Source organism: Rhineura floridana, chromosome 6 (assembly GCF_030035675.1).
Source record: "Rhineura floridana isolate rRhiFlo1 chromosome 6, rRhiFlo1.hap2, whole genome shotgun sequence".
NCBI classification, from domain to species: Eukaryota; Metazoa; Chordata; class Lepidosauria; order Squamata; family Rhineuridae; genus Rhineura; species Rhineura floridana.
The window spans coordinates 56,343,029-56,369,604 of NC_084485.1; the positions used below are offsets into that span (position 1 = coordinate 56,343,029).

Genomic DNA, 26,576 nt, shown 5'->3' on the forward strand with positions numbered 1-26,576 from the left:
AGGTGCTGTTCCAACCAGAAGGCTATTGCATGACTAGGCAGCAGGACAGGGAAGTGAGAAGGCACTGGACAGGCTGTGGCACTGAGGCCCACCTGAAAGTGGCCCAAGGCCCAGTGGTGGGTCCTGCCCCGCTATTTGAGAAAGTCATATTTGACAAATTGTGTATCTTTCCACCAAGACGAGACTTTAGCTGACTTCTTTGTAGAGGTTTCCTTAGTATTGAAACTGCCTAGCATTGAACTGTTAAGTGTACACATCTTGGGAAGTGAACAGTATCCATAAGATTATGATTAAGTGGCCTTGAGAGATCTTTAAGCATAATTTTTGAGGGAAACTATATGAAACTAGGGATGGGCAGATCATAGTACATGTGTTCAGTGCCACTTGTATGTTTGACCCATAAGTCCATCCCATCCCATTTCTATGTTCTTTGTTTTTAAGTTTGCACAAAAATATGCATTTAAATAGATATTTCTACACCTATTCCACCGTCTCAAAATATACATTTTAAAATGCATTAAATGTACTGGTTGGAGGAATACCTTGTCAACCACATAAAAATCCCAATTTTGTTATCCCAGTAAAAAAATTAAGCATTCCAGTTCAACCATGAAAGAGAAGAATTCAAAGACTTCAGGTTTTTGAGGGGCAGGTTATAGTTTATAGCATCATCTGTACATCCAGAGCATATGTCACCCTGGGCCCCTACTGGGAGGAAGGGCAGGATATAAATCCAATAAATAAATAATATAAACAACCTACAAACAAATCCAGAAATGACTTCTCTATTTTCCAAGAAATTGTTTGACATTTAAACACAACCTGGCCTATAATGTCCTGTAATTCTTTGATTTTTGTAAATAGTACTGTTCTTATTGATATGTATTTCTATATTTGTGTTTATTTTTTGTAAGCTGCCTTGAGGGCCTTTTGGCCAAAAGGCGGCATAGAAATAAACCATAATAATAATATGTGATACATTAGTTGGCCTAATAAAGGTATTGTCCTACTATGGATCTTGGATATTAGCCGTGCTTACATGATGTGCTACAATCTGGCTGATTGCATTGTTGTAAAGATGAGATATTGCCACCTTCATGAAGGTCTACCAGTCTTCTCCCCTTTCTTTGTCCATTGTTTAGAGACTCTGACCACACAAAGAAACGAATACCTAGTTCTTACTTGTGGGAATGCTGTGGTCGACATGAAAAGGAATGTTGTCTTGCTTCCACTAGATGAAAAACCCTCAGTAGTTCTCTGTCTGCCTGTTGCTGACCTTAGTTCACCCTGTGAACATTGCAATAACCAAGTAGGCTCTCAGTCATCTGTTGTGCGGTGCAGAGCCTTTACAAGCCCTGGATAGTCATGTATGCCAGCCAGAACCAGATTTTCTCCCAGCCAAGGGGGTTGAGCAAAGGTCGACTTAGTGAAAATTCTGTAGGTCAGCTTGAACAGGAGGGGGAAAGTGGCTATGATAGAGTTTTATATCATCTTGTGGCTGTTCAGATAAATGCTATTGAGATTTTGTTCTGTTAGACCTTTTCTTCCTGTTGAGCAAGAAATTTGCCCCCTTTTAAATGCCTCCAAGTTTTTAAACTGTTCATGCTATCTGGGGAAAAGCTGTACTCTATAGATAGGGTGGTGACACAGCTCCATCTGAAACTTGCACAGAGCCAGATAAAAGGCTTTTAAACCTATTCTGAAACACTATGTAAACTAACGTGCAGCAGAGGCAGTATGGGGTAATTACTTTATGCATTGATAGGAGAAACCTTGCTTGCAATATGGATCAGAGTTTGCTGTTTGAAAACCCAGTATTTACCCAGTCCAGTAGAATGTTAGATATGTTTTCATGTTTTTAAGTATCTTGATACTACTTTTATTATCTAGTAAATGTTGAATCTAATGTCTTTTAGATTAGTGGCTGCCATTAAGTTGACTCTTCCAAACACAACTTCAGTTAAGTATGTTGGACTGCATAGCACTAAAAATAAAACACAGTGGATCTACTGGTATTATGTAAATTGTGGCCAAATGATTTATAGAAAACGTTGAGATGTCTTGTAACACCAAACATCTGCTGAATTTCAGATTTCTCAGATGGAGTGAATACAGGATATAGGATCCTAGACTCCACTTTCTCTCATTAAGCTATGGCAATATGAAATACTTGCATAAATGCATAAGATTTGACTTATTCTCATTACACATAATTTTTATTTTTGTGGGGACTACTAGTACTTGGATCATCTACTTTCACTCACTGATGGTTGAGAACTGGAACACTGATGTAGGCTAGCGTTATCCTTGTGGAAGTTTTTTTGGTACTATTAAAGAGTAACACAATTGTCAGTCACTTAATTTAATGCTTCCTTTTTACCATGATGGGGACTTCTGTTTGAATTTTCTGTTTCTGGCAAAAAAATATTTAAGCCATCTATAGTGGCATAAGTCAGACCATTGATTCATTGAATTTGGTATTCACTAACTGGCAGTGGTTCTCTAGGGTTTCAGACAGGGTTGTTTCCAGGCTTACCTGAAAATAATAGGGATTGAACCAAAGACCTGCATGCAAAGCATGTACTATGCCTCTGAGCTATGTGACCCCATCCCATGAAAGATGGATGTAATCAAGATTCAAGGAAGAGAGTTTTGGGATATGACTTGTCCTCACGATATTTTCAAGTTCATGGCCGTTCTGATTCCTACATCTTTTGAATAATGCCTTTTAAATGTCTTTCTGATTTTTACTTATGGGAGTTCCTCTCCCACCTTTTGATAGTTGTTCCCAAAGAAGCCTACAGTTCATTACAAATATGAACTACAGTTAAATAACAAGCTCCCCATGAAGGCTTCATTCTTAAGGCTGGTGGCAGTAACTACATCAATCCTACAAACACACCAGCTCATAACAATAAACCAAAGCCCTGACAAAAAGGAAATTGTGCATGGCCTTCTGAACAGGCTAATGGAACAACTCTGATTGAGCTTTTATAGGAGGACATTCTGCTGAACTTTGATTGAGCTTTTATAGGAGGATGTTGGGGGGCAACTATGGGAAAAAGGCCTTTTTGTGGGGGCAGCTAAAGATGTTTTTGTTTCAACATCTGGTAGCACCTACAGAAGGTGCTCATCACTCAGTATCAACTTTTTCTGTGTGTGGCGTGAAGGTGTTCTTTCAGATAGACTTCAAAGTTGCATATCTAGACTGTAAACTTGTTGGTCTGTGCCTTTTAATTTTGTCTGGGAGCCAAATTGTAACTTGTGGAGCAAAGTAGTATCAAGGCCCACACTTTCTAGGAAAGTAGCCTACAAAAGCATTTCTGGCTGTGGCTGCCAGACGCAAACATGGATCTAGAAGAAGTCCTAGATTGTGAACATGATCTGTGTTGTGACCCAGGATAAGGGGGGACTTAGTGGAGGGGCTCAGACTTGGAAGACTGGGGCGAGGAGGGAGGAGAATGAACCACGTGCTCAGTCCCTTGCCCCCCCCGAGAGCTTGCAGAGTGAACTGTCAGAGACTGGTGGGATGGGCACACCCCTTCGCCCATGCTGGAGGAACCACATTACCAGGTTGAAGATACCCAGCCGGGTGCCCAGCAGGTTCCCATGCTTCCGACCCGTTAGCCCTCCCCACTCAGAGGAGGAACCTGAGATCCAACCCCCCTTGCCTCACTCTCAAAGAATTCAGAGGTGTGAAGAGGAACAGTTGGTGTTAAGGCGGAGCCAAAGACTTCGCATGAAAGACAAGCCCTTTTAAGGAGGTGCACAAGGGGGGGGGTTATTTTGCTGAGTTAACGTCTGTAACTTGGAGACGTGTATAGTTAGAATTAGTCAGGGAAATTAGTTCTTAGATAGTTGGATAAGTTGGAATGCTTTTGAAGTTGCTGTAACTTTAATAAAAAGAAAAAAACTCACAGAACCGAGTGTGTCTGAAATTTCTGGCTTTGTACGGGACAGATTGACGCAGCCACAACCTTCTCCCTCTGACGCTGCCATGACCGAAAGGATGGAAGCAAGCAGCGGAGCAGAGGAGGACCTTCACCAAGCCATGTAAGCCATGCTAACTGAAGTTCAGAGCCTAAGAACTGAAACCCAGTCTCTTCGAGCAGAGAATCAAGCCCTGCGTCTCCAGATGACCCAGCTGGTCACTCAGGGACTCCCCATGCAACAGGTGCAGGAAGTCACCCAGCCTCAGCCGACACCCAGAAGCAAGCCCCCGGTGGGAATGCCAGCCCACTATGGGGGAAAAGTTGAGCAATCCCTTGCCCAGTGTGAACTGTACACGCGTGTGCGACAGTCGGAGTTTCCAAACAACAGTGTGAAGTTGGCATTCATCATTAGTCTTCTAGAAGGAGAGGCTGCTCAATGGACCACCCTGCGGCTGCTGCGAAATGATCCTGTCTTGATCCAGTATACTGCCTTTGTTAATGCCATGGCCAAGATCTTCCGGGATCCCCAGCACAAGAAAACAGTGTCCAGGCAGTTGGGGCGCTTGAAACTGGAAAAGCACAGTTGGAACTTACACGATGGGTTCATTCACATGGGAGTTGAACTCTGTTTTAAAGATGAAGCTTTTCCCATAGCGATAGAGTTTAAAGGTTCACACTTCTTACTTTATATGAGCCCTCAATCCACTGTTTACCATTCATACTGAAGGGAAAGGGTCAGTCATGCAGCTTCCTAATGACCACGCCCTCTAAAGGTCAAACTATCACTTTCTCTGGTTACCTTGGCCACTGAGCATGCTCAGTTTGTTCCATATTAAGTTTCATTTAAATAAAGAAAAAATCCTCTAGCGCCATTGTTTATATTTTCAGAATCCAGTAGAAATACAAATATTTATTTGAAAGAGTTGTGCTTTTTTGCACAAGTTAGGGTGGAAAGAAAAAAATACTGTTTGCAGCAGGCTTGCAGAATGGGAGCCAGCAGGAAATGACATAAACAAAGTGGGGAAGGGAGTGGGCGTGGACTCACCAAAGCATCAGAGCTAAGCGTCTACAAGCCCCTAGAGATGTGAAGCACAGTTTTTCCTTTCCTTTTTGGATTAAAATTGGATTGATTTGCTGCAGATTAAAAGGGGAAGCAGCAAGATGCCTTCCCTTTGCCTCCTGAAACCTGATGTCGCTGGAGGGGGTACATAATGAAGTAGAAGCCCTCAGTGACCATTGGAACTTAGAGAGCCTCCAGATGGCTCAGAAATTGAATCAACGTCAAGTGCGTTGGGCACAGTTCTTTGCCACATTCCACTGTCACATCCATTATATCCCTCAGGCTCAGAATCTCTCAGAATCAACCAGTTACTTCACTACATCACATTATCCTGCTGGATAAGATGGTAGTTGCCAGCTGCCTGGATTTGTGGGTCAGGGAGTTGTGCAGCACTCAAGAGACCCATTCATGCAGCTGTGGCTATGAGAGTTGGAGCAGGGAACGCAGGACAGCCCACTGGGCTTCTTGCAAAGAGAAGGGCTGCTCTATCATTATGAGACTCTGTATTGCCTCCTGGGCATTGTGATCCAAAGTTCTTCATCAGTGTCATGACTCCCCCACGGCTATCACTTTGCGGGTTTTAAGACTCTGCAAACAGTCACGTGGGACTTTTGGTGGCCAAAAGTTAAGCACGAAGTGGAGAGATACGTTCAATCTTGCCCAATCTGCATGAGGGCAAAACATGTACAGGGACTACCTGCGGGCTTGTTAGAACCTCTTCTCATACCTGAGGGGCTGTGGCGAATGATGACTCTTGATTTCATCACAGACCTCCCCACCTCCCAAGGAAAGACAACAGTTCTGGTGGTGGTGGATGCATTCAGTAAAATGGCTCATTTTATCCCTTGCGCAGGGATGCCAACTGCTTGGGAGACAGCACAGCTGTTTGTAGAGCACATTTTTTGGCTGCATGGGCTTCCTTCCAGCTTGATTTCAGACTGAGGAACCTAATTTATTGCCAGGTTCTGGCAAGCACTTTGACACTTGCTAGGAAGTGAGTTGAGGCTGTCCTCAGCGCACCACCCCCAAATAAATGGACAGACTGAGAGAGTGAACTCTACTTTGGAGCAGTATCTCCACTGTTATGTAAACTACCAACAAGACAACTGTGTGACCTTGTTGCCTTTGGCAGAGTTTGCCTATAACAACTCTGTGCGTGCCTCGATGCAGCAGACCCCGTCCTTTGCCATCCTGGGGTATCATCTGTGCACCTTTGCCCACCCCAGTGTTTCCCCAGTGGTTCCAGTGGTGGCAGAGTTTGTGTAGGAACTGCAAGCCATGCAGCATCTGCTTCAGGAGCAACACATGTGTACGAAAGCAGACTATAAGTGGCAGGCAGATCTACATTGTCAGGCTGGTCCTGAAATCCAGGTTGGGGACAAAGTGTGGTTGTCCACACGTTACTTGCCCACTATAGTTCCTAGCCAAAAGTTATAGGCTCAAAGACTAGGGCGCTTTGAAGTGGAAACTCAGATTAACCCCGTGCCTTTTCGCCTCTGTCTCCCTCCTACTTTGAAGGTCCACCCAGTTTTTGTGCTCACTCTAGAGAAGCCACCGGATCCCCATCAGGAGGTGGATGTCCCGCCCCCATCCATATTGCTGAATGATCATGAGTAGTATGAGGTGGAGTGGATTTTGGACTCATGTAGACGTCACAGGAAGCTACAATACTTGATTCATTGGTTGGAGTACCCCCCTGGGGAACGATCTTGGAAGTTAGCAGATGACGTGTATGTGCCGGATTTGGTGAGAGAGTTCCATGAAGCTTATCCAGACAAGCCCAAGTTGCCAGGGTGGGGGGAGATTCAGCATGGGAGGGGGGATGATGTTGGGACCAAGGATAAGGGGGGGTCTTAGTGGAGGGGGACTTGGAGGACTGGGGTGAAGACTTGAGGGAGGAGAGCAAACCACATGCTCAGTCCCCTACTCCCCTGAGGGCTTGCTGAGTGAACTGTCAGAGACTGGTGGGATGGGCACACCCCCTTCACCTGTGCTGGAGGAACCACCTTGCCAGGTTGAAGATACCCAGACGGGCGCCCAGCAGGTTCCCACACTTCCCCGACCCGTTAGCCCTCCCCCCCTCGCCTAGCTCTCGAAGAATTCAGAGGAGCAAAGAGGAATAGTCAGGGCTAGGGCGGAGCCAAAAACTTCACGCAAAAGTCAATCCCTCTTAAGGAGGTGCATAAGGGGGGGGTATTTTTTGCTGCGTCAACATCTGTAGCTTGGAGGCATGCATAGTTAGTCAGGGAAATTAGTTCTTAGAAAGCATAGACAGTTGGATGAGTCGGAAGGCTTTTGAAGTTACTGTAACGTTAATAAAAAGAGAAAAACTCACAGAGCCAAGTGTGTCTGGAATTTCTGGCTTTGGGTGGGACAATCTGTAAGCAATTGTGACCCCATCCAGGACCCCATATGGCTGGGCAGTGGGCCACCCATTACAAGGATATCTTTCTGGATTGAGTTTCTCATTCATCTAGTCAGTTACTGGATTTTAGAAAGATACCCAGGGAAGCTGCTGCCTCACCTGTCTCTTGAGAAGAATACTGGAAGGGAGCATACTGAGTGGTATTCAACAAACTCATCCCATCGACAACAAGGATTTCTGCTTGCGTAATGAGACTTCCCCTCCCCCCATGCTCTCCCCAAATCTGCTCTGGAGGGTTAGGGGAACCAATATAACATATACAGAGAACACGGGGGGTGAAGTCCCTTGCACTTGCAGTAATCCTTGCGCTGACAGAACTCTGACTTAGTACTACATTGGATATAACCCCCAGAGTAGACTTTGATGCAAATCCCCATATAAATTCTCGCAGTAGCTTTGTAAGAGAGATTCCTGTTGAACCTTGCAGGACCTCTCACCTGAAAAGGAGCAGTAATCTGGCAAAATAGAAATTGAAACATTGCAGAGAGGTTAACCTCAGCACCCAGTCTACAAAATTGGTACAGAAGAATATCATGGTTAATAGTACTGAAATCTGATAATAGGTCCAAGATGATCGACGGGGTCATGCTCCTTCTGTCTCTCAGTGAAGATCATTTGCCAGGAAGACAAACTTTGAGCCCTGAAACCCATCCAGTTACCAGATAGATATGGTTCCAGATAATCTGTTCAAATCATGAGTGCCTAGAACTGCTGGGCCACGGGTTGTTATACCACTTTTGGTGGACAATAATGAACTGCCTTCAAGTTGATTCCGACTTGTGGGTGACCCTATGAACAGGGTTTTCATGGTAAGCAGTATTCTGAGGGGGTTTACCATTGCCTTCCTCTGAGGCTGAGAGGCAGTGACTGCCCAAGATTACTCAGTGAGCTTCATGGCTATGTGGGGATTTGAACCCTGGTCTCCCAGGTCATAGTCCAACACCTTAACCACTACACCACACTGGCTTTCACATTGCAGACCACTTTTGGTAAGAAAGGGGAAATTAGACACTGTCCTATAACTTCCAGCCCATGAGAGTTAGGGAGGCCTTTTTTAAAAATTTAAAGTAGAGGTCTAACTACACTTTTAATACTGCTGAAATTTCTCCCTCTGACATAAGATGTCTATAGATTTTTTAAATATATAGATCTGCAATCTCCCCAGATCTTCGTTACCAACCAGGATGGACATAAGTTAGATATGCAAATAGTGGCCCACACTATAAGGCTATGCAAAGCACTTTATGTTCTGGTATCAGTAACTGAAAATTATCCAGAAAAGCTTGACAAAAGGAGGTTTAGTAGGTTGCACTTGAGAAGTATTACTGAAGTCCACTCACTTTTTGAGTACGAGGAATGTTTTGTCCTTTACTTATGAAGGAACATTTTAAGGTGTTATCAAATGATGGAAGAGGATTTATCAAAACAATACTTGTGGATGGGTCAGGCTACTGGCAGCTTGAGTCGCACACAAAAGATGAAAAGAAAACTGACTTCTTCTAGTTAGAAACAGATGGTGAAGCTTCATGTCCTCTAAATGAAGTGATTAATAAGGTGTTATAACAAGATGGTTAACAAGCAGCAAGAAACTGAATGCGCAAGCATCTGCCACTTTCAGCTATTCAGTTCTGCCAAGTTATGGAGCAATTTTACCAGCAGTGCCTTGCTAACATTACTGCAAGTCAAGGCTGTGAATGGCATGTACAGTGGGTCTCCTGGAGAATGGGTATGGTATACTCCTAACCATATTCATCAGCTGGCTTATGTACAGCTAATACCTACTGGAGTTTCGGGAAACTTTTGATCCAGAGCTATTGCAAAAAACAAAGTTAAACAGAAGAGAGGTGTGTTGGTTTCAACAGCACTATGAAGAGCAAAACACTTGACAAATAGAGGAAAACAGTCTCTTTAGATAAAAAGATGCAAGTAAATATGGCATAGAGCCTCATACGGGTTGCTTACATGAGAGGTTGTGTACTTGCACTGATCAGGAGGTCGCTAACAATGAATACTGTAGGAGATTGCAAAGTTTTTGATGAAGGGGCAAGGGACATGGGTCAAATTTTGATAAAACATTAGGTGACAGGTACTTTGTACTTCTCTTTCACTTGCAACCCACAGGAGCTGAAAAAAAATATTGTTTGAACAAGTGTGCATATTGGCCAGTAGTGTTTATCTGGTACGGGCTTTGGTTTTTCTTGGCTTCCATGCAGTCTGTGTGTTCAGTAAAATTTCTGACTTTCATGGTTGCAGACGGACCATTTTGAAAATGGGTTGGAAGTGTCTGTTTATAGGGCTCAGAAACCAAACCAGGGACAAGTTTGGGTGTAATAGTAATAAATTGTCATAGGTCTAACTGAATACTTCTGGGCAGAGAATTATACAGTAGATCTATATATGATTTACTACTATTTTAATATTTTAGCTTTGAAGACCTTGGAATCGTTTGAGATGATGGCCTAACTGAAGAAGGCCTATTGGAAATGAAAATTCATTTTTTGTTGTTGATTATACTGCCAATTTGGTAAAATTTACTTGGAACATTTAAACTTGTGCATTCCAAAAGTGAACAGAAGGACTAACTTGATCCCACATGTTGCTGCCTGTTGTCAGCAAGTCTCTTTCAAAACATTTGGCTTAAGTTAGGTGTCTAGCTTAAAACAAGAACAGGTGGTATGTGAGTAAGTGAGCACTTCCTAAATTTAAGCCTTGAGTCTGCTGTTGAAAACTGGATAGCAGCTATTTAAAAAAAGTGGGCTGTAGATGCCATCTTGGATGCGGCGTTCAGTCTTCTCTCCCACATAGGAGGGGGTACCCCATCTAATATGGTGTCTGCTGTGACACAGGTGAATAATCTGGAAACAAAGTAGGGTTTTTTTTATCCCAGCAGTTATGTTTACATTCAGATGCATGCAGATTTAGTCAATGGGCCTTGCAGTTCTATGGTTCCTGACGGTATTTCAGGGCCATGGGAAATACTGGATCTTCTGTCTGAGAGTGGAGAGAACTCTCATCTTGGAGAAGAAAATCAAGTGTTTGATATCCCCTCTCTGCTGCCATGGAAACTTTAATGTCACTTTCTGTATAGATATAAGAGCTCTGATATAGGTAGGGCAAAAAGGCAGCATGCTGGGGGCATTCTCAGGGCAGACCAGTGACTTCCCAGTCCCCCAACGCTACCTAATGTTTGCTTTCCTCTCATTGATCCAGATGAGATGGAAACTGAAGGTGTTGGTATGGGGGTGGGTGGGTAGGAACTTGCAAAAGTACAAAGGAGGCAAGAGCACTGTTCATCCTATTTAAATGCCTGGTGGGCTTCTGCCAATTGGGCAAATGACTGCATTTGATTATCCTCCACCTTAAGAGTTGCAGTCTAAAATGGCATACACCGACTCAATGTTGCAATCCTATACAAACTCTCCTAAGCATAAGCCTTACTGAACACAGTGGGGCTGATTTCTGAATAAAACTTCATAGGGCTGTGCTGCGCAATTTCTGTTATTGTGTGACAGCACTACCTCCTTCCCATATATAAGATTATTCCATTTCATAGAAAAATCGAAAGGAAAAAGACAATGACTGCTTCTATTATAGTAGAAGCCTGGTGTGAATGTGAATCTGTTTCTGGAGTACCTTTCTTGAATATTGGATTCTGTGGTGGGGTTTCCATTAGTTAGCAAGTGGGAAACATGATTGCATGTTTCCAAGATGTGGGGCTTCCATACAGTACTCTTATTAATCAACATTGAATGTTACTTCTCAGACTGAGAAAGTTGTTACAGTAGAACCTCATTACGACATGGCTCGCTGAACTACGGATTTGGATATATAGCGGGCATGACAATATCCCCCAAGTAAAATACTGTCTACAGAACACAGCTTTTGTTATAACTCGGAAGCCCTATAACATGGCCATGTCCCTTGTCCCCTGACCCCTGCATTATATTGAGGTTCTACTGTACTGTTCTCCATAAAGAAACATTGTAAAGAGACTGCTGTGCCAAATAATTATTTGAATGTATTGACAGCACTTTACAATTGCAGAATTATGCAGTTTGCTTCTCAAATTTTGCTTCTTCTTTATAAATAAACACTGTTAATCCTATCATGTGACAACATGGGCATTTCTTTTTTTCAGCACCTTGATTCAAATAGAAACTGAGGCAGTGCCCCATATTCCTTCTTGCCTAAATAGAATTCTTTCATTTTCCCTCTTCTTGTACCAACATCTAGTCTGGATTTGTCTCGATTCCCAGAGCTTGGAAGAGACTCCTTTTTTTGCAGCATCACATTTGACTCATCAGTCTTATTTACTGTAAATGTGGCTTCTTTAATACCTATACATGGCTGCTTCCAAACACGTTTGACACGTAGCAGTGTTTTCCAGATGGAGCTGGAAACTTTACAAGTTGTGCTTTTGACTTTGAGGAAACTCTTGTATGCACAACTGACTGCTTCAGCTGCTTATTTCTTTCCTTCTTTCATATTAGGAGTCCTGAAAATAAGACTACAAGAAGGCATTTAAAACAGGTCTGCCTTAGGGGCTAAAAGCGATAAAACTAGCACAGTGTCACTTGATGTGAATTTATTGAAACTCTGACCAGCTCAGGAAATTCCAGATGCTATTGGTACATTCAGTGTGTCACAGCATTTGCACAGAATGAAACAAAGGAGGGCTTAAAACCATTCCACCTTATGGTGCTCTGAAACAGCAGCCTTTTAGCACCATTTACACTATGCTTTTGTACATTAAGTCAGAAGCAGAATTGCAGCTGTGAGTCCACACCATACTAAATAATGTACTCTTTTCTTCACTGCAATTTTGCAGTGTTTCATCTGTCTCTGTGGCAAGGCAAAAAGTCGGTGGGCATTACACCACAGCTCTGTTCCTTAACTATGTAAGTTCCCTTCTCAAAAACTTTCCCTCTGATCTGGTTTAAAATATCCCTGCCTCTCTGCAACACTGTTTAAACTGCTTACTGGTTAGTTTCCAAGAGCCTGCACCCCTCCCTCTCTTGCCCTGAAGCAGAGAATTGATTATTGGCATGGCTGACATAGTTATACACCGTTTAAGTGCAGTGGTTTCCTCAGAATAGAATCTGGTGAGGAGATTCTATTCTGAGAACATCCCCCACCCTGGCTTGTTAACTCTGGACTCTGCCTTGTTGGTAAGCCTGCTCAGAATCTGGCAATTTTATCTTCTTGGGTTTGCTCTTATAACTGTATTGCACTTTGTTGTCTTGAGTTAATGGTGGATGGCAGATCATTAACACTGTGAATGTAATAACATTGTCTGGGCAACTGTATATTGTGTGTGTGTGTGTGTGTGTGTGAGGCAGAGAGTCCAACATGATGAAACCCTAGCCCAAAAAGAGAGCAAGAAGCGTACCTTTTGGTCCTTGATCATATCATTCTGTTTAGATTGAATGAATTCTGCTGTATAATTATCAACTGCTTGGAAGGAAATAGGTCTATTAGCAAGTTTCTGAACACACACTGAATGCTATGCCAACTTTCCATTTCCGCTTTTTCATATTTTGAAGTAGTGTTAAAGTGATCACAACTGTTGCATTCTTTTTTTTAAAAAAAGTCAGGTTGATGAAAAAAGATGGAAGGAGAATGGGGAAAACCCAGGAGGATTAGGATTTGATACCTACGTCACGTGAATGCCCTGTAAAAAGGAGATAATACAGCATGATAATCCCACACTTTAATGTCTAGTGTTAAAGCACCGTATGTGACCTACATCACACTCTACAGTAACATAATCCAATCTTCCTTCCTTCCTTCCTTCCTTCCTTCCTTTTATATACCGCCTCATAGCCGAAGCTCTCTGGGCAGTTTACAACAATTAAAACATAAAAAACAAGTATACAAATTTAAACCATACCAAATTAAAGCCCATAAAAACCAATAGGCAAATTAAAACACATAATATTCAAATGCTGTTAGAAAATGCCTTCGAGAAGAGAAAAGTCTTGACCTGGTGCTGAAAAAGATAACCGCCAGGCGCACGTCATCAGGTTCATCATTCCATAATTTGGGGGCCATCTTGCCAGCCTCCCAGCTTCCCTCTGAGTAGGCACCTGGAGGAGGACATTTGATGTTGAGTGTAGTGTAAGGGTGGGTTTGTGTTGGGAGAGGCGTTCCATCAGGTATTGTGGTCACAAGCCGTGTAAGGCTTTATAGGTTAAAACCAGCACCTTGAATCGGGCTCGGAAACATACAGGCAGCCAATGCAAGCGGGTCAGAATCAGTTTTATATGTTTGAACTGTCTGGTCCCTGTTACCAAACTGGCCGCTGCATTTTGCACAAGCTGCAGTTTCCAAACCGTCTTCAAAGGCAGCCCCACGTAGAGCGCATTGCAGTAATCTGACTTGGAGGTTACCAGAGCATGGACAACAGAAAACAGGTTATCCCTGTCCAGATAGGGGCATAGTTGGGCCACCATCTGGAGTTGGTAAAAGGCACTCTGTGCCACCAAGGCTACCTGAGCCTCAAGTGACAGAGATGGTTCTAGGAGAACCCCCAAGCTACGAACCTGCTCCTTCAGGGGGAGTGCGACCCTGTCCAGGACAGGTTGGACATCCACCATCCAGTCAGAAGAACCACCCGCTAACAGCATCTCAGTCTTGTCTTGATTGAGTCTGTTTATTAGTCCTCATCCAGTCCATTGTCGCAGCCAGGCACCAGTTCAGCACATTGACAGCCTTACCTGAATAGGATGAGAAGGAGAAATAGAGCTGCATGTCGTCAGTGTACTGATGCAATGCACTCAAAAATGCCAGATGACCACACCCAATGGTTTCATGTAGATGTTGAACAGCGTGGGGGACAGAACTGACCCCTGTGGAACCCCATACTGGAGAATCCACATGGCCGAGCAGTGTTCTCCAAGCACCACCTTCTGGAGCCGACCCACCAAGTAGGAGCGGAACCACTGCCATGAAGTCCCTCTCACTCCCAAGTTAGCCAGTCTTCCCAGAAGGATACCATGGTCGATGGTATCAAAAGCCACTGAGAGATCAAGGAGAATCAACAGAGCCACACTCCCCCTGTCTCTCTCCCAACAGAGGTGATCATACAGGGCAAACAAGGCTGTTTCCATGCCAAAACCAGGCCTGAAACCCGACTGAAATGGATCCAGATAATCGGTCTCATCCAAGAGTGTCTGGAGCTGGCCTGCAGCCACTCGTTTAAGGACCTTGCCCGGGAATGGAACGTTTGCCACCGGTCTATAGTTGTTAAGATTTTCTGGGTCCAGGGAGGGTCTCTTCAGGAGTGATCTCACTACTGCCTCTTTCAGGCAGCCAGGGACCACCCCCTCTCGCAGAGAGGCATTAATCACTTCCCTGGCCCAGTCGTCTGTTCCATCCCTGCTAGCTTTTATTAGCCATCAAGGGCAAGGATCCAGCACAGAAGTGGTTGCACGAACCTGACCAAGCACCTTGTCAATGTCCTCAAGCTGTACCAACTGAAACTCATCCAAGAAATCAGGACAAGAATGTGCTCTGGATACCTCGTTTGATTCACCTGCTATAACACTGGAGTCTAAATCATGGCGGATGCTAAAGATTTTATCCTTCTTTATCCTTTTTATTGATTCTTTACTATGGAGAAAAAGGAGAAGATTAAGGTACCTTGCTGAGTATGTAAGTGAACCTAATGAGAATTCTTTCATGTATGACATTCTTCCCGTAACAAATTATCTCTGTGTAGGGAAAAAATGTATGAACTAGCTTTGAGTGGGAGCGTTTGTTTAAGCTAAATCTTCCCAAGAAGGGGATAGGAAAGATCTTGAAACTGTGCAACTGTTAGAATGTCTAATGATGTCTGCTTACTACAAAACTATCCAGAGTCTATATATGGAGCTATGTGAAAGAGGAATTCAGGATATCTTAGTATGAGTATAAAGCAGAGTAAACTCAATTTAGAAGGCTGTGATCCTCAAATCTGCATATTAAAGAGACTATTAAAGCTTGCCTTTTGATTCTTTCCCCCCTCCACTAGTAAGAGACTTACGTGAGACAGTTTTGATATTAGACAGGAGGTGATAGAGGGGAAGTGAAAATAGCACAGAATATGTGCTCCTGTGTGTGTGTGCTCCTACAAAATAAGCTGTAACACAGAAAAAATATTGTGTTTAACCCTCTGATTTCAACAGAAATTAAAGCAGTTTTAGCTGTGGCTCATTTTGAACACTCACTTTGAATAAGTATGAGCGTAGCACTAGGTATTCTTCATGAGGAACATTGAAGTAACAACAGCAGCAAAGTCTTTATTCATAACTTCCTAAAGCATCTTGTGTATGTCATGTTGCTGTGTTATGTTTTCATAGATCTTGGGCATGATCATCGATGTCTATCCATGGGTAATGGGTTCTGTACAAAAGTTTGAGCCGTATTCCAACTCCTGTGTGTCTTTAGTCTGCATTAAGGATCCTGTTTGTGTGATTTCTTACTGTGATGAATGAAAGTCAGAAGTAACTACTGTCGCCTAATACACAACCAGACCAGGATTGGAGAGAATAGTTCAATTAATAGGATTTATGTTTGTGTGTGTTTTGTAAGTGCTTTCTTTTGTTAAGGTTCCAGTGTGGCTTGGGTCTATGCATGGCAGTCATGTGTTGTGGTGGTTTTGATTAAGAAATAGTAAAGCCAACATGGCAAATCGCTTTAAGAATTTAAAATTATCTTAAAAGTTTACATTCCATATGTGTTTGAAGTATTAGGGAGAAAAACCACTAACTGTCAATTCAGGTTTGCATTGTTTTGATAGCAAAATCAGTGAAATATTCTGGCAACTACAAATACAGTATATGGCAAGCTTGACAACATCAATGTTTTGCTACATTAAATCATTCTCTAAGGCACCAGAAGATTTCTGATGCTAACTGAAGTGTAGCTCATGCAAATTAACCTAATTTGCCTAGGAAACTTTTCTCAAAAATGTACTTTTCCATGATGGTGATGAACTGCCTTCAAGTTGGTTCTGACTTATGGCGACCCTATGAATAGGATTTTCATGATAAGCAGTATTCAGAGGTGGTTTACGATTGCCATCCTCTGAGGCCGAGAGGCAGTGACTGGCCCAAGGTCACCCAGTGAGCTTCATGGCTGTGTGGGGATTTGAACCCTGGTCTCCCAATACTCTAACCATTATGCCACACTGGCTCTTTTCCATACAGTTTTCCAATTCACAATTTCCTTGAAAGGCCACATCACTGCTCAGAAGTGAGCCTTACTGGATTTGATGAGGTTACTCTCAAATAAGTATGCAGAGGATTTTATTTAGTGTGGCAAGTCAGTGCAGTCACTGATCCGGCAAGCAAGTGAAAGCAATTTATCTCTTTCTTTAGTGTATTATGTATAATTTGCATACACATGCCAGAAACTATGATGTAACCAGGAAAAACCATGCAAAAACTTCCCAATTGTCCTGAAAGTACATTAACATCTGCCATAAAATTTGTGTGCCAGCTTCTTTCTGAAAATGTTTGAACAATAGTCCAGTACAGAGTTTTTGCATTCTTGGGAGCTTATGCATGCCTAGTAATGGACCTTTTCAGGCAGTGAGGAATCCCAATATTGTACAGGCTTATGAAGTTTGCTTACTTTATTCATCACTGTTGAAATACCATATCACGCTGTGACAGTACAGAAGACTTGCCATGAAACTGAGGATGCATCCAGAGGCTAGTTTTTTGAGATTTGAAAAAATTGCATGGTTCTCTGGACATGTGCCTTTCCTTTGTAACTTTGTGAGTTATTGGGCTCCCCTAATTTTCCTAATACTAATATTCAAATGCTACTAGTACAATACTCAGAAACTGTTTTGATTTTTTTTATTCTTGCATTGACAGTATTACGCGTTACAGCTAAAGTTAAGGGTCATAAAATATTCCCTGGCACCCTCTTCTTCCCATTGCTGCTGATGCCAATTGTTGGTCACACAACAATTACACAATTTTTTTGTCCGTTTCATGCATTGTGCAGATGCCATGCAAGGGAATGTGGCTACTCTAGTACTAATATAGTGGGGATTTTTTATATAGACGTCTGTGCGACTTGATTTTTTTAAAAAAAATATTTGAGTCTGAGGTTTGTACAAGCCCAGTAGTTCTTGTTGAGGGTCTCTTCTAGGTAAAATAACTGGTATTACCTCAGCTTGATTAACTGCTTTGGAATCACTCCAAAATGGGGTTTTGGATGCCCTTGCTTTGGTGGATTCCTAGGCTGCACATGCTTGGAACATTTGGAGTCATTTTTATACTTACTGCTGAGGTCCCTAATATTGTTAGCAGGCCATCTGAAAGATCTGATGCTGTGGCATCCATTAATGCTTCATTGTACCCTGAAGTGTGGGAAATCTGTAGCATGAGGTACATTCCAAGCACTTAGGAAATCAGATCTGCTTATGCAAGGCAGACAGGCACCTACCAAAATAAAATTATCAGCCGCTGCTAAATATACACTAGTTTACTGACCTTCAGGGCTCTTTCCAAAAGTGATTGATTGTAAAGGATGTGGTGTTAGGGCACTTAGACCTTTCTACACATGGAAAGGTGTTACTGGTAGGTCTTTACAATACTGTCCCCGCCCACCCACCCCACCTTCTTTCAGATATGCCATTTAGAGCCCTTCTTTTTTGGAACCTTTGACACCTTTAAAATTAGTCTGCCATTAGTTTAGAAGCAGTCTTTTGATGTCAAGAATGAAGAGATCTCCTTTGATAATTCAGGACTTCTTGCCTAGTCTAGCTAATTAGTATGCTGTTTTGACAATCTGAGATTTTCAAATTTTCATACTACTTGTGTTTATGTCCTGTAGCTTGAGGAATTATAATTGTTAAGCCTTATAACACGTCTCAGTTGAATAGGATATCCTGAGAGGGTCTACCACTTTTCAAATGTAGCTGGAAAAATCTTTTTACAGCTCTACACACGTATAGAGCAGCAGGAGTTTAGTGTAATATGATTCCTCTGACCCCAAAAAAGCGTAAGTGAAAATGGTGAGCCACTGCAGCATCTGAGAACAATTGGCAATACATGAGCATCGAATGTCTTTAGGTTTGGAAAATCTTGGGCGATGTTACCATGGAGAGCAGTGAACATTGGGGATTCTAAGAGCTACTGGCGAAGAAGCTAAGAATGAGTTCCTCAAGGCACCAAAATAAAAAGAGTAGTTATAGAATAATCTAGTTATAGATTAGTTATATAACTAATCTTAAATGGACAGATTTAGAGTGGTAGGGATTCAAAGAATGAAAAAAAGAAAAAGGAGCAAATTGATTATAGGAGGAGATATGTGTTTGCAGAGTTGAAGAAAAGGTTTGTGCAGTTTGCTTCCATCTTTTTATTATATATTTTCTAAGTAGTCATAGCCGTACAGAAGTGATAAATGCTTAAATAGTGGATTAGTTTCCCATATTGCCTCCTTGTACCCCCTTTAGGAATATGGACTTGGACTTTTTCTGCTGCAATACTAAACGATAATGACCATCTAGACAATTTAAAAATAGGATGTTATTCAAGCTAGAATAGCTTCAGAGGATATTCTGTCTTCTGAATGTCATCAGCCTACGGTGTGATTCATTTGTTGTTGCTGAGGTCGGGGAGGGTTGTTAAAAATCAAGTTGATTTGATAGGTGTGGTCACAGGGGGACAGTATGATTTAAATTGGTGCACCTATGTTTGCAGTGCACCAGGATCCACTCAGCCATTCTTGGGTTCATCCAGAATTTTAACTGATAGTATGTGCTAATTCAAATCAGGTTGACCCCTCTGAAAAAGATACAGCCTAAAATAAATTTCCCTAAAAGTTATGTTGATTGATATTTGTGCTACCTAAATGCTGTAGACCTTGAAATGGAACAATTTCAGAACTTTCAACAGCAGCAAAATGCTTTTGAAATGCCTTGCAATTAATCATGCCCATGTGAGAAACTTATGCAACTGTTTTACAACTACCAGGTCCCATATGATTCATGTTTTTGTAATTTGTACTTTGTGCATCAGTTTTATTGTGCTGTAAATACATACACAGCTCCAGGACCTAGCTAGCGTGAACAGTGTTTATGGAAGTTTGGAGCATGGTATTTCCAAAAATTCTGAGCAAAGAGACTTGCTAAATATTGCTAGTTATTACTTCTTGCTTGAAAAACCCAACTAATCTATTCTTTCTGATTTCTAGTTGCTCAGAACATGTGTGCATAAAAACAGAACCTTAACTCTTAAGTTTGAGAATTTTACAAACTGGTACAGATGGGGCCTCATTCATAGCAAGGATTAGGCCACAGCAAGCTGCAATTAATGGACCTTCCAAACCTCTGTGGGACTGCACTAGAAGAAGTAGGGGGAATACATGAATCCAGTAGGAGACTAGGCTTGTTCTTGCAATGCTAAACTATGTTTAAGCATTGCATCCAAATGCAACCAAAAGCTAGTATTAATTTCAAATGATGATTATTCTCTGCAAATGGCTATCTTGCTGCTTTCCAGTTGTCTAAAAACAGTCCTGCAACTCAAAATTCAGATATTGGGTTTTATTTAGACGGACCATTCTTCTCAAAAGCTTCTGGATAGTGGTAGAGGGAAGTTTCAGAATGTAGAGATATGCATCTCATTTTAGCAGATCAAGAAAAATGAGATGCTTCAGTAACCCTAATGATCTTGCTCTGTTTTTTTACAGATCTTTAATTTCTATTTGAATTACTACCACTTCAATCAAGATGCCCCCAGCAATTGGAGGCCCCGTGGGATACACCCCACCAGAAGGAGGGTGGGGCTGGGCAGTAGTTGTTGGTGCCTTTATCTCTATAGGCTTTTCCTATGCATTCCCCAAATCCATTACAGTATTCTTTAAAGAGATAGAAGTCATATTTGACGCATCTAGCAGCAAAGTGTCCTGGATCTCCTCCATTATGCTGGCAGTTATGTATGCAGGAGGTAAGTTTGCAAACTAAATAAGCTCCATGCCTGTACAATATGATACGTGGAGGCTTGACTTAATTGCTCATTGTGCTCTAATTTCGTTCATGTTTTAACTGGAGGCAAATGATTCATTAATATGTTTGTTGTAGATGCCTTATTCTTCCATGTGGTAGAATGAACTCTAATACTCACATTGAAAAGAAAAAGTAGGCTAATCGGTCTTGCTTCTTTACAAAGCTGTAGATAATTTTTCCCCGGGGTATTATTTTTTGCATAATTCTGAATTTGCAGTATTTACAATGTGCCTCTTTGACATTACCTTTCAGAAGGCTGCTCTAAATAGCTAAGGCAAGTACATGATTTTTCTGAGTTAGCTTGGACAAGGAAGACCCATGAATGCTCAGCACCGCAAGTCATAGGAAACTTTATTATGGGAGCAAATAAAGCATTGACTTTATGTAAATCAGACCTTATTATTTCTGAATTCCTATTCTTACCTGTTCTTTTACTTTTTTTGTAACTCTGTTTTCCTTTTTTAATTATATTATTTCAATTGTTTTCTTGTTTGGTTTACCACTTAGGGACTGTTAACATATTAAGCTTTTAAATAAACAACTTCAGCACTAAGAAATCTGGCCTGGTACAGAGTAGAATCGTAGAATAATAGAGTTGGAAGGGGCCTATAAGGCCATCAAGTCTAACCCCCTGCTCAATGCAGGAATCCAAATCAAAGCATTCCCGACAGATGGCTGTCCAGCTGCCTCTTCAATGCCTCCAGTGTCGGAGAGCCCACTACCTCTCTAGGTAATTGGTTTCATTATCGTATGGCTCTTAACAGTTAGGAAGTTTTTCCTGATGTCCAGTCGAAATCTGGCTTCTTAGTAGTAGACTAGTAGTAGACTAGCTACGGCTGTGTTCTTGCTTTCACCCTGGTTTCTGGCAACTGGCATTGAAATGTACAACATGAACTTCCCCCCTTTTATGTTAGCATGTCCCATAACTACTACAAGTGGAAGCTGAGGTACAAAAGTTAGAAATCTTCCCTCCCTTGCTGCTTTCCACAGTGGCGGGTGGATTGCAGTTACTATTTAATCAATTTTCCTCTGAAAATTGAAACTGTTTGTAACAACATTTCATGTGCGTTAATCCCAGGGCCCAACTTCACTACTTTCTCAGCCATCTAAATTATATATATGCTGAACTCACAGTGAAAACCCAACCAAAATTGGGAGTTAAAATTTATTGCGTTAATGGAACAAGAAAATAAAGCAGCAGGATGGGACATCTAATTTAGTCAGGTGGGGTGTAGATATAAAAAAAAGTTTGCTTTTCACATAGTTCACTATGAATGTCCATGCCCTGCTTTTCTTAGAAGCAAATTCGTGGGCTGTGAATTTCCCTTATTGGCCTGTTATTGGCCTCTGCACTGTGCAGTATGTGTGTGTGAGTGTGTTTGAGAGGCTTTGACCTGACAGTTTTAAATAAATCTGAGAGATGGAGAAAGTGATGTCTGCTCTTGATACATCCTCTTGTTTGTCTAGCTTCAGAGAAGACTTCCTGGTTTATTAAATCACAGTGTCTGAACCAGGAAAGTGTGACATAAAGTGCTTCCTACAAACCATTATGAAACTGATTTGTAATCCTGGTTTGTAGTGTGTACTTAAAACCATAGTTTCCTGGTTTGAATATTGCAGAAATTACTGGTTTCATAAATCATGGTTATGTGACTAGGAAAATGTCATTTCATTTAGGCTTGTATGTTGTTGCTCATCAACATTTCAGTGGTTGTATTGGACTGTGGTAAGCAGGGTTGTGGAGTCGGTATTTCAAACCTTCGACTCCAACTCTGACTCCGACTCCTATTTTTTTACTGTCCAACTCCGACTCCTTCATAAATGGCAAATGTATATTAATTTTTCTACTGTCTGACTCTGACTGTGACTCCTTCATAAATGCCAAATTCATATTAATAAATTAATATTAATAAATTAATATTAATATTAAAATATTAATTTTATTTTGAAGTCGGAGTCAGTACATTTCTTCCAACTCCGACTCCACCCAAAATTGCTCACGACTCCAACTCCAACTCCACAGCCCTGGTGGTAAGAGGACTTCCTTTAGAATGGTCTCAGTACAGAAGTTAAGAAACTAATGTATTTGTGATTTAATTTTTACTTGAACTGAAGTATTTCCACTCTGCCTGCAAGCTTTAGAACAGTGCTTCCCAATCTGGGGGCCGTGAAGTAATCCAGAGGGGGCCACAAACTGTAAAGAAATGATTAAAAAAAAAAAAGTCTTCAGGGATGATGACACCTCCCCCTTTCCTCCATACAAGAGGGGGAGGACTTTTGCTGAAGCACCAGAGCATCTTTCAGGTGTGCAGAGAGAAGGCATCTGCCTATAAAACACATGGCAGATGCCAAAGGAGGCTGAGGGTGGAGCTACCAAGAAGAAGAGGGGATTACTATCACTGACTTCATCTCCTTGCACTGCCACTGCTGCTGATACCCTTACCAGAACTAGAGAAGAGGGCTTTTGTGAAGCAAAAAGAAACAAGGCTACAAGAAAAGGCGGCTTTCCCCCTTCTGGCAGCCAGTCTGCCTGCCTTTCTTGGCTCCTGATTAGCTGCCATTTCCTTTAAAAATTGTTCTTATTTGTGAGGCCGTCTAGATTTTGCCCTCGGCCCAGACGAAGCGAACGAGCAGTGAGGAAGCTCAGGACTTGTTTGTCCCCCCATCTCTGAAGCTAAGTGTGTGTGTGCCAGCATCCTCCCTTTCTTCCACCTACACTCCAACCCCCCCAAACTCTCTCTCAAAGATGCTGCAGCAGTTGAGGGGTTCCCCCCTCCCACGTGTCCCAATGCATGCAAAAGGGGCACATGTGTTTATATGTGTGTGTGCTGATCTGTCTTCTGCTCCACTCTGATTCCTCAAGTGCATGCTAACCAAGTCATCAGTTCTGATGATCATCGCAAGGCCTAAAAGCACTAACTCCCCAGCTCAATTTGTCCACCCTTTTGTCTTCACCCTTTAACATCCCCACCTCTACCACATTGCTGCTTCTGTATTTATTATCATTATTATTAAAAAAAACTCTCTAGGATGCACACCTTAACATGGTAAGCGGGTTTGAGAGTGTTGAAGAAGCTGAGAGCAATGCCGTCAGGAGTCTAGACCAAGAGGCTAGACTCCTAGCAGGGGCACCCCAGGAATGGTCAAAGCTGAGATAGCAAACTAAGATGCATCCAAACTCAGAGGAAGGCAATGGTAAACCACCTCTGAATATCTCTTACCACGAAAACCCTATGAACAGAGTATCCAAAATGCAACATGAGATAGTGCTGGAAGATGGGACCCCCAGGTCAGAAGGCACTCACCAAGCTACTGGGGAAGAACAAAGGACAAGTACGAGTAGCGTTGTGACTAATGATGTAGCTGGGTCAAAGCCGAAAGGAAGCCCAGAGGCTGATGCGCACAGATGAGGAAGGAGAGTCTGGAGTTGTACGATGCATACAGTAGGAATATGGAATGTGAGAAGCATGAACCAGGGGAAGTTAGAAATTGTCAAGCAAGAAATGGAACATATCGACATTACAATACTTGGCATGAGTGAATTAAAATGGACGGGAATCAGACATTTTCAATCGGAAGTACAAAAATATTTTATGCAAGAAATGAGAAATTAAGAAGAAATTGTAATAGTGAGAAGTGATGTAGCAAAAGCAATTAGGAGCTACAACACAAGGTCTGAGTGAGTGATATCAAAGATATTAAACAGGAAACCTGTTAACATAACCATCATCCAAGTCTATGCTCCAACAGCAAACGCAGAAGAAGAGGAATTGGAGAGATTTTTGTGGAGAAGTACAGGAAGAAATTGATCACACACCAAAACAAGATGTGCTGATAATCATGGGGGACTGGAATGCGAAAGCAGGGAACAGAGAAGAACTAGGAATTGTGGGAAAATGGGGCTTAGGAGACAGAAATGAAACAGGAGAAAGACTTATTGAATTCTGTGAAGCCAATAATTTGTTCCTTGCAGTATGCTGATGATACCCAGCTCTATTTCTCCATAACATCTGAATCAGGAGAGGCCGTGCAAGCCCTGGACCTCTGCCTGGACTTGGTAGTGGGCTGGATGAGGGCCAATAAATTGAGTCTGAATCGTAGCAAGATGGGGCATCCTCCCTCTGAAAGAGCAGGTCCATAGTCTGGAGGTGCTCCTGGATCCATCTTTGTTGCTAGAGGCCCAGGTGACCTCCGTGGCTAGGAGTGCCTTTTATCAGCTAAGACAGCTGTGGCTGTTTCTGGACCGGGATAGCCTGACCACTGTTGTCCACGCACGGGTAACCTCCAGGCTGGATTACTGTAATGCACTCTATGTGGGGCTGCCTTTGAGGTTGGTCTGGAAGTTGCAGTTGGTGCAAAATGTGGCAGCGAGACTGTTCACTGTGGCAGGGTATTGCCACCATGTTATCCTGCTGCTGAAAGAATTGCACTGGCTGCCCATTTGCTACCAGGCCAAGTTCAAGGTTCTAGTTTGGTGTACAAAGCCCTATACAGCTTGGGACCAGGATACCTGAAAGACCGTCTTACTCCTTATATACCCAGTCGATCACTGCACTCTGCAGGTGAGGGCCTCCTGCAGATACCATCTTATCAGGAGGTTCATTCTGCACAATATAGGAAACGGGCCTTTAGTGTGGCAGCCCCTACCCTGTGGAATTCCTCCCCTTAAATATTAAGCAAGCGCCATCTCTGCTATCTTTTCGGCACCTATTGAAGACTTTCCTTTTTCAACAAGCCTTTTAAGTTGAGACCTATCCCAATCTGTGTCTGTGTTAGAATTACTTGTTAATATGTTTTTTTAATAATGTTTTTAACCCTTTTTAAAATAGATAGATAGATAAATTTATTGCAGTCATTGACCAAAAAAGAAACATACAATATTACAACATACATATAACAAATTCTGACATCAAAAACTTTTATAAAACATTTAATTAAAACCATTCTTTTTTCATTACTTTTAAAAAGATTCATTTAAATTAAAATTATTAATTAGGTACCCCTTTTGTCTACACCTTGTTTCCTGCGTCTAATGGCTAATTCGCAGAATTTCACAACTTTTTCAGTTACATCAGGGGAATGATCATCCAATAAAAACTCTACACAAAATATGTCCTTCCTACCTGGTATTGAATCTATAATGGGGATAATTATCTGGTGTCTAAGATCAGAGTAAAATGGGCAATATAATAAGACATGCATAACTGTTTCGACCTCCTCATTATCACATGGACATTTTCTGTCCTGATATGGGACTTTATTAAATTTGCCTATAAGTAAAGCCGATGGGAGGACATTAAATCTTGCTAAAGTAAAAGCTCTATGCCTTTTTGGTTGGGTAAGGTTCGATAAATAAGCCATAGGAGCCGATGGTTTACTATTATATCTCGACTTCTTCACTAGCATTAATTGATGCTGGTGGTCAATGTCTCTAATTCTCTGAAGGATACTCTGTTTAGCCTTTTCATAGCCCATATCTAATATTATTGATGGTGAGAATCCTATTGATGAAATTTTGTCTTGGATTAATTTTTTCCACGCTGACTCAAAATTATCCTTTAAAATGTGGGGTGCTAATCCAACCGGGTTGAATATTAGTTTTAACCAATAAGTAGTTCTTATGCACCAGATCCAAGATTCAATAGATGGTAATCCCATTTCTAATCTTAGAATACAGTTTGGAACACAAGACGGGACAGCTAGAACTGATCTTAAAAAGGTGCTTTGAACCACCTCTGACGCTAGAAAATTTGTACATGTGGTAATTTGAGTGCCATATATTAACTGCGGTATAACTTTCGCTACAAACAGTTTAACAGCTGAGGGTATGAGCTGACCTCCTTTATTATAAAAAAAGGATAATATGGCTTTCGATGTTCTCTTTGCATTCATGATTAACATTTTCGTATGTGATTGCCATGATTTATTTGACTGAAAAGTTATCCCCAAATATTTGAAGTCATGAACTTGTTCTATAGACTGCCCGTTAAGGCGCCAGCGATGATTCAACCTTTTCCTTTTGGATCTAAAAATCATAATTTTTGTTTTATCGTTGTTTATTATAAGTTGTTCCTTTGAGCATACTGTCGCCACGGTAGCCAGTAATCGCTTTAGGCCTATTGGGGTTCTTGAAAATAATACCAGGTCATCGGC

At 41.9% G+C, this 26,576-nt stretch overlaps 2 protein-coding genes across 5 annotated transcripts in view; both read left to right on the plus strand.

Annotated features, from left to right (window-relative positions):
• Nucleotides 1-26,576, plus strand: part of SLC16A1 (solute carrier family 16 member 1) — a 61,510-nt gene that overhangs the window by 17,044 nt on the left and 17,890 nt on the right. For 3 of the 4 annotated variants that reach the window (XM_061631984.1, XM_061631983.1, XM_061631985.1), the window contains exon 2: nucleotides 20,108-20,364. The exons of the other annotated variant lie outside the window; for it this stretch is intronic. In XM_061631984.1, coding sequence (XP_061487968.1) covers nucleotides 20,148-20,364 — 217 coding nt within the window. In that variant the 5' untranslated portion in view covers nucleotides 20,108-20,147. The remainder of the gene's footprint in view (nucleotides 1-20,107; nucleotides 20,365-26,576) is intronic. 4 annotated transcript variants of the gene reach the window in all.
• On the plus strand, nucleotides 4,061-6,258 carry LOC133386835 (protein LDOC1-like). Its single transcript, XM_061630604.1, has 2 exons — nucleotides 4,061-4,514; nucleotides 6,125-6,258. The coding sequence occupies exons 1-2, from the start codon at nucleotides 4,061-4,063 to the stop codon at nucleotides 6,256-6,258; spliced, it is 588 nt and encodes a 195-aa protein (XP_061486588.1).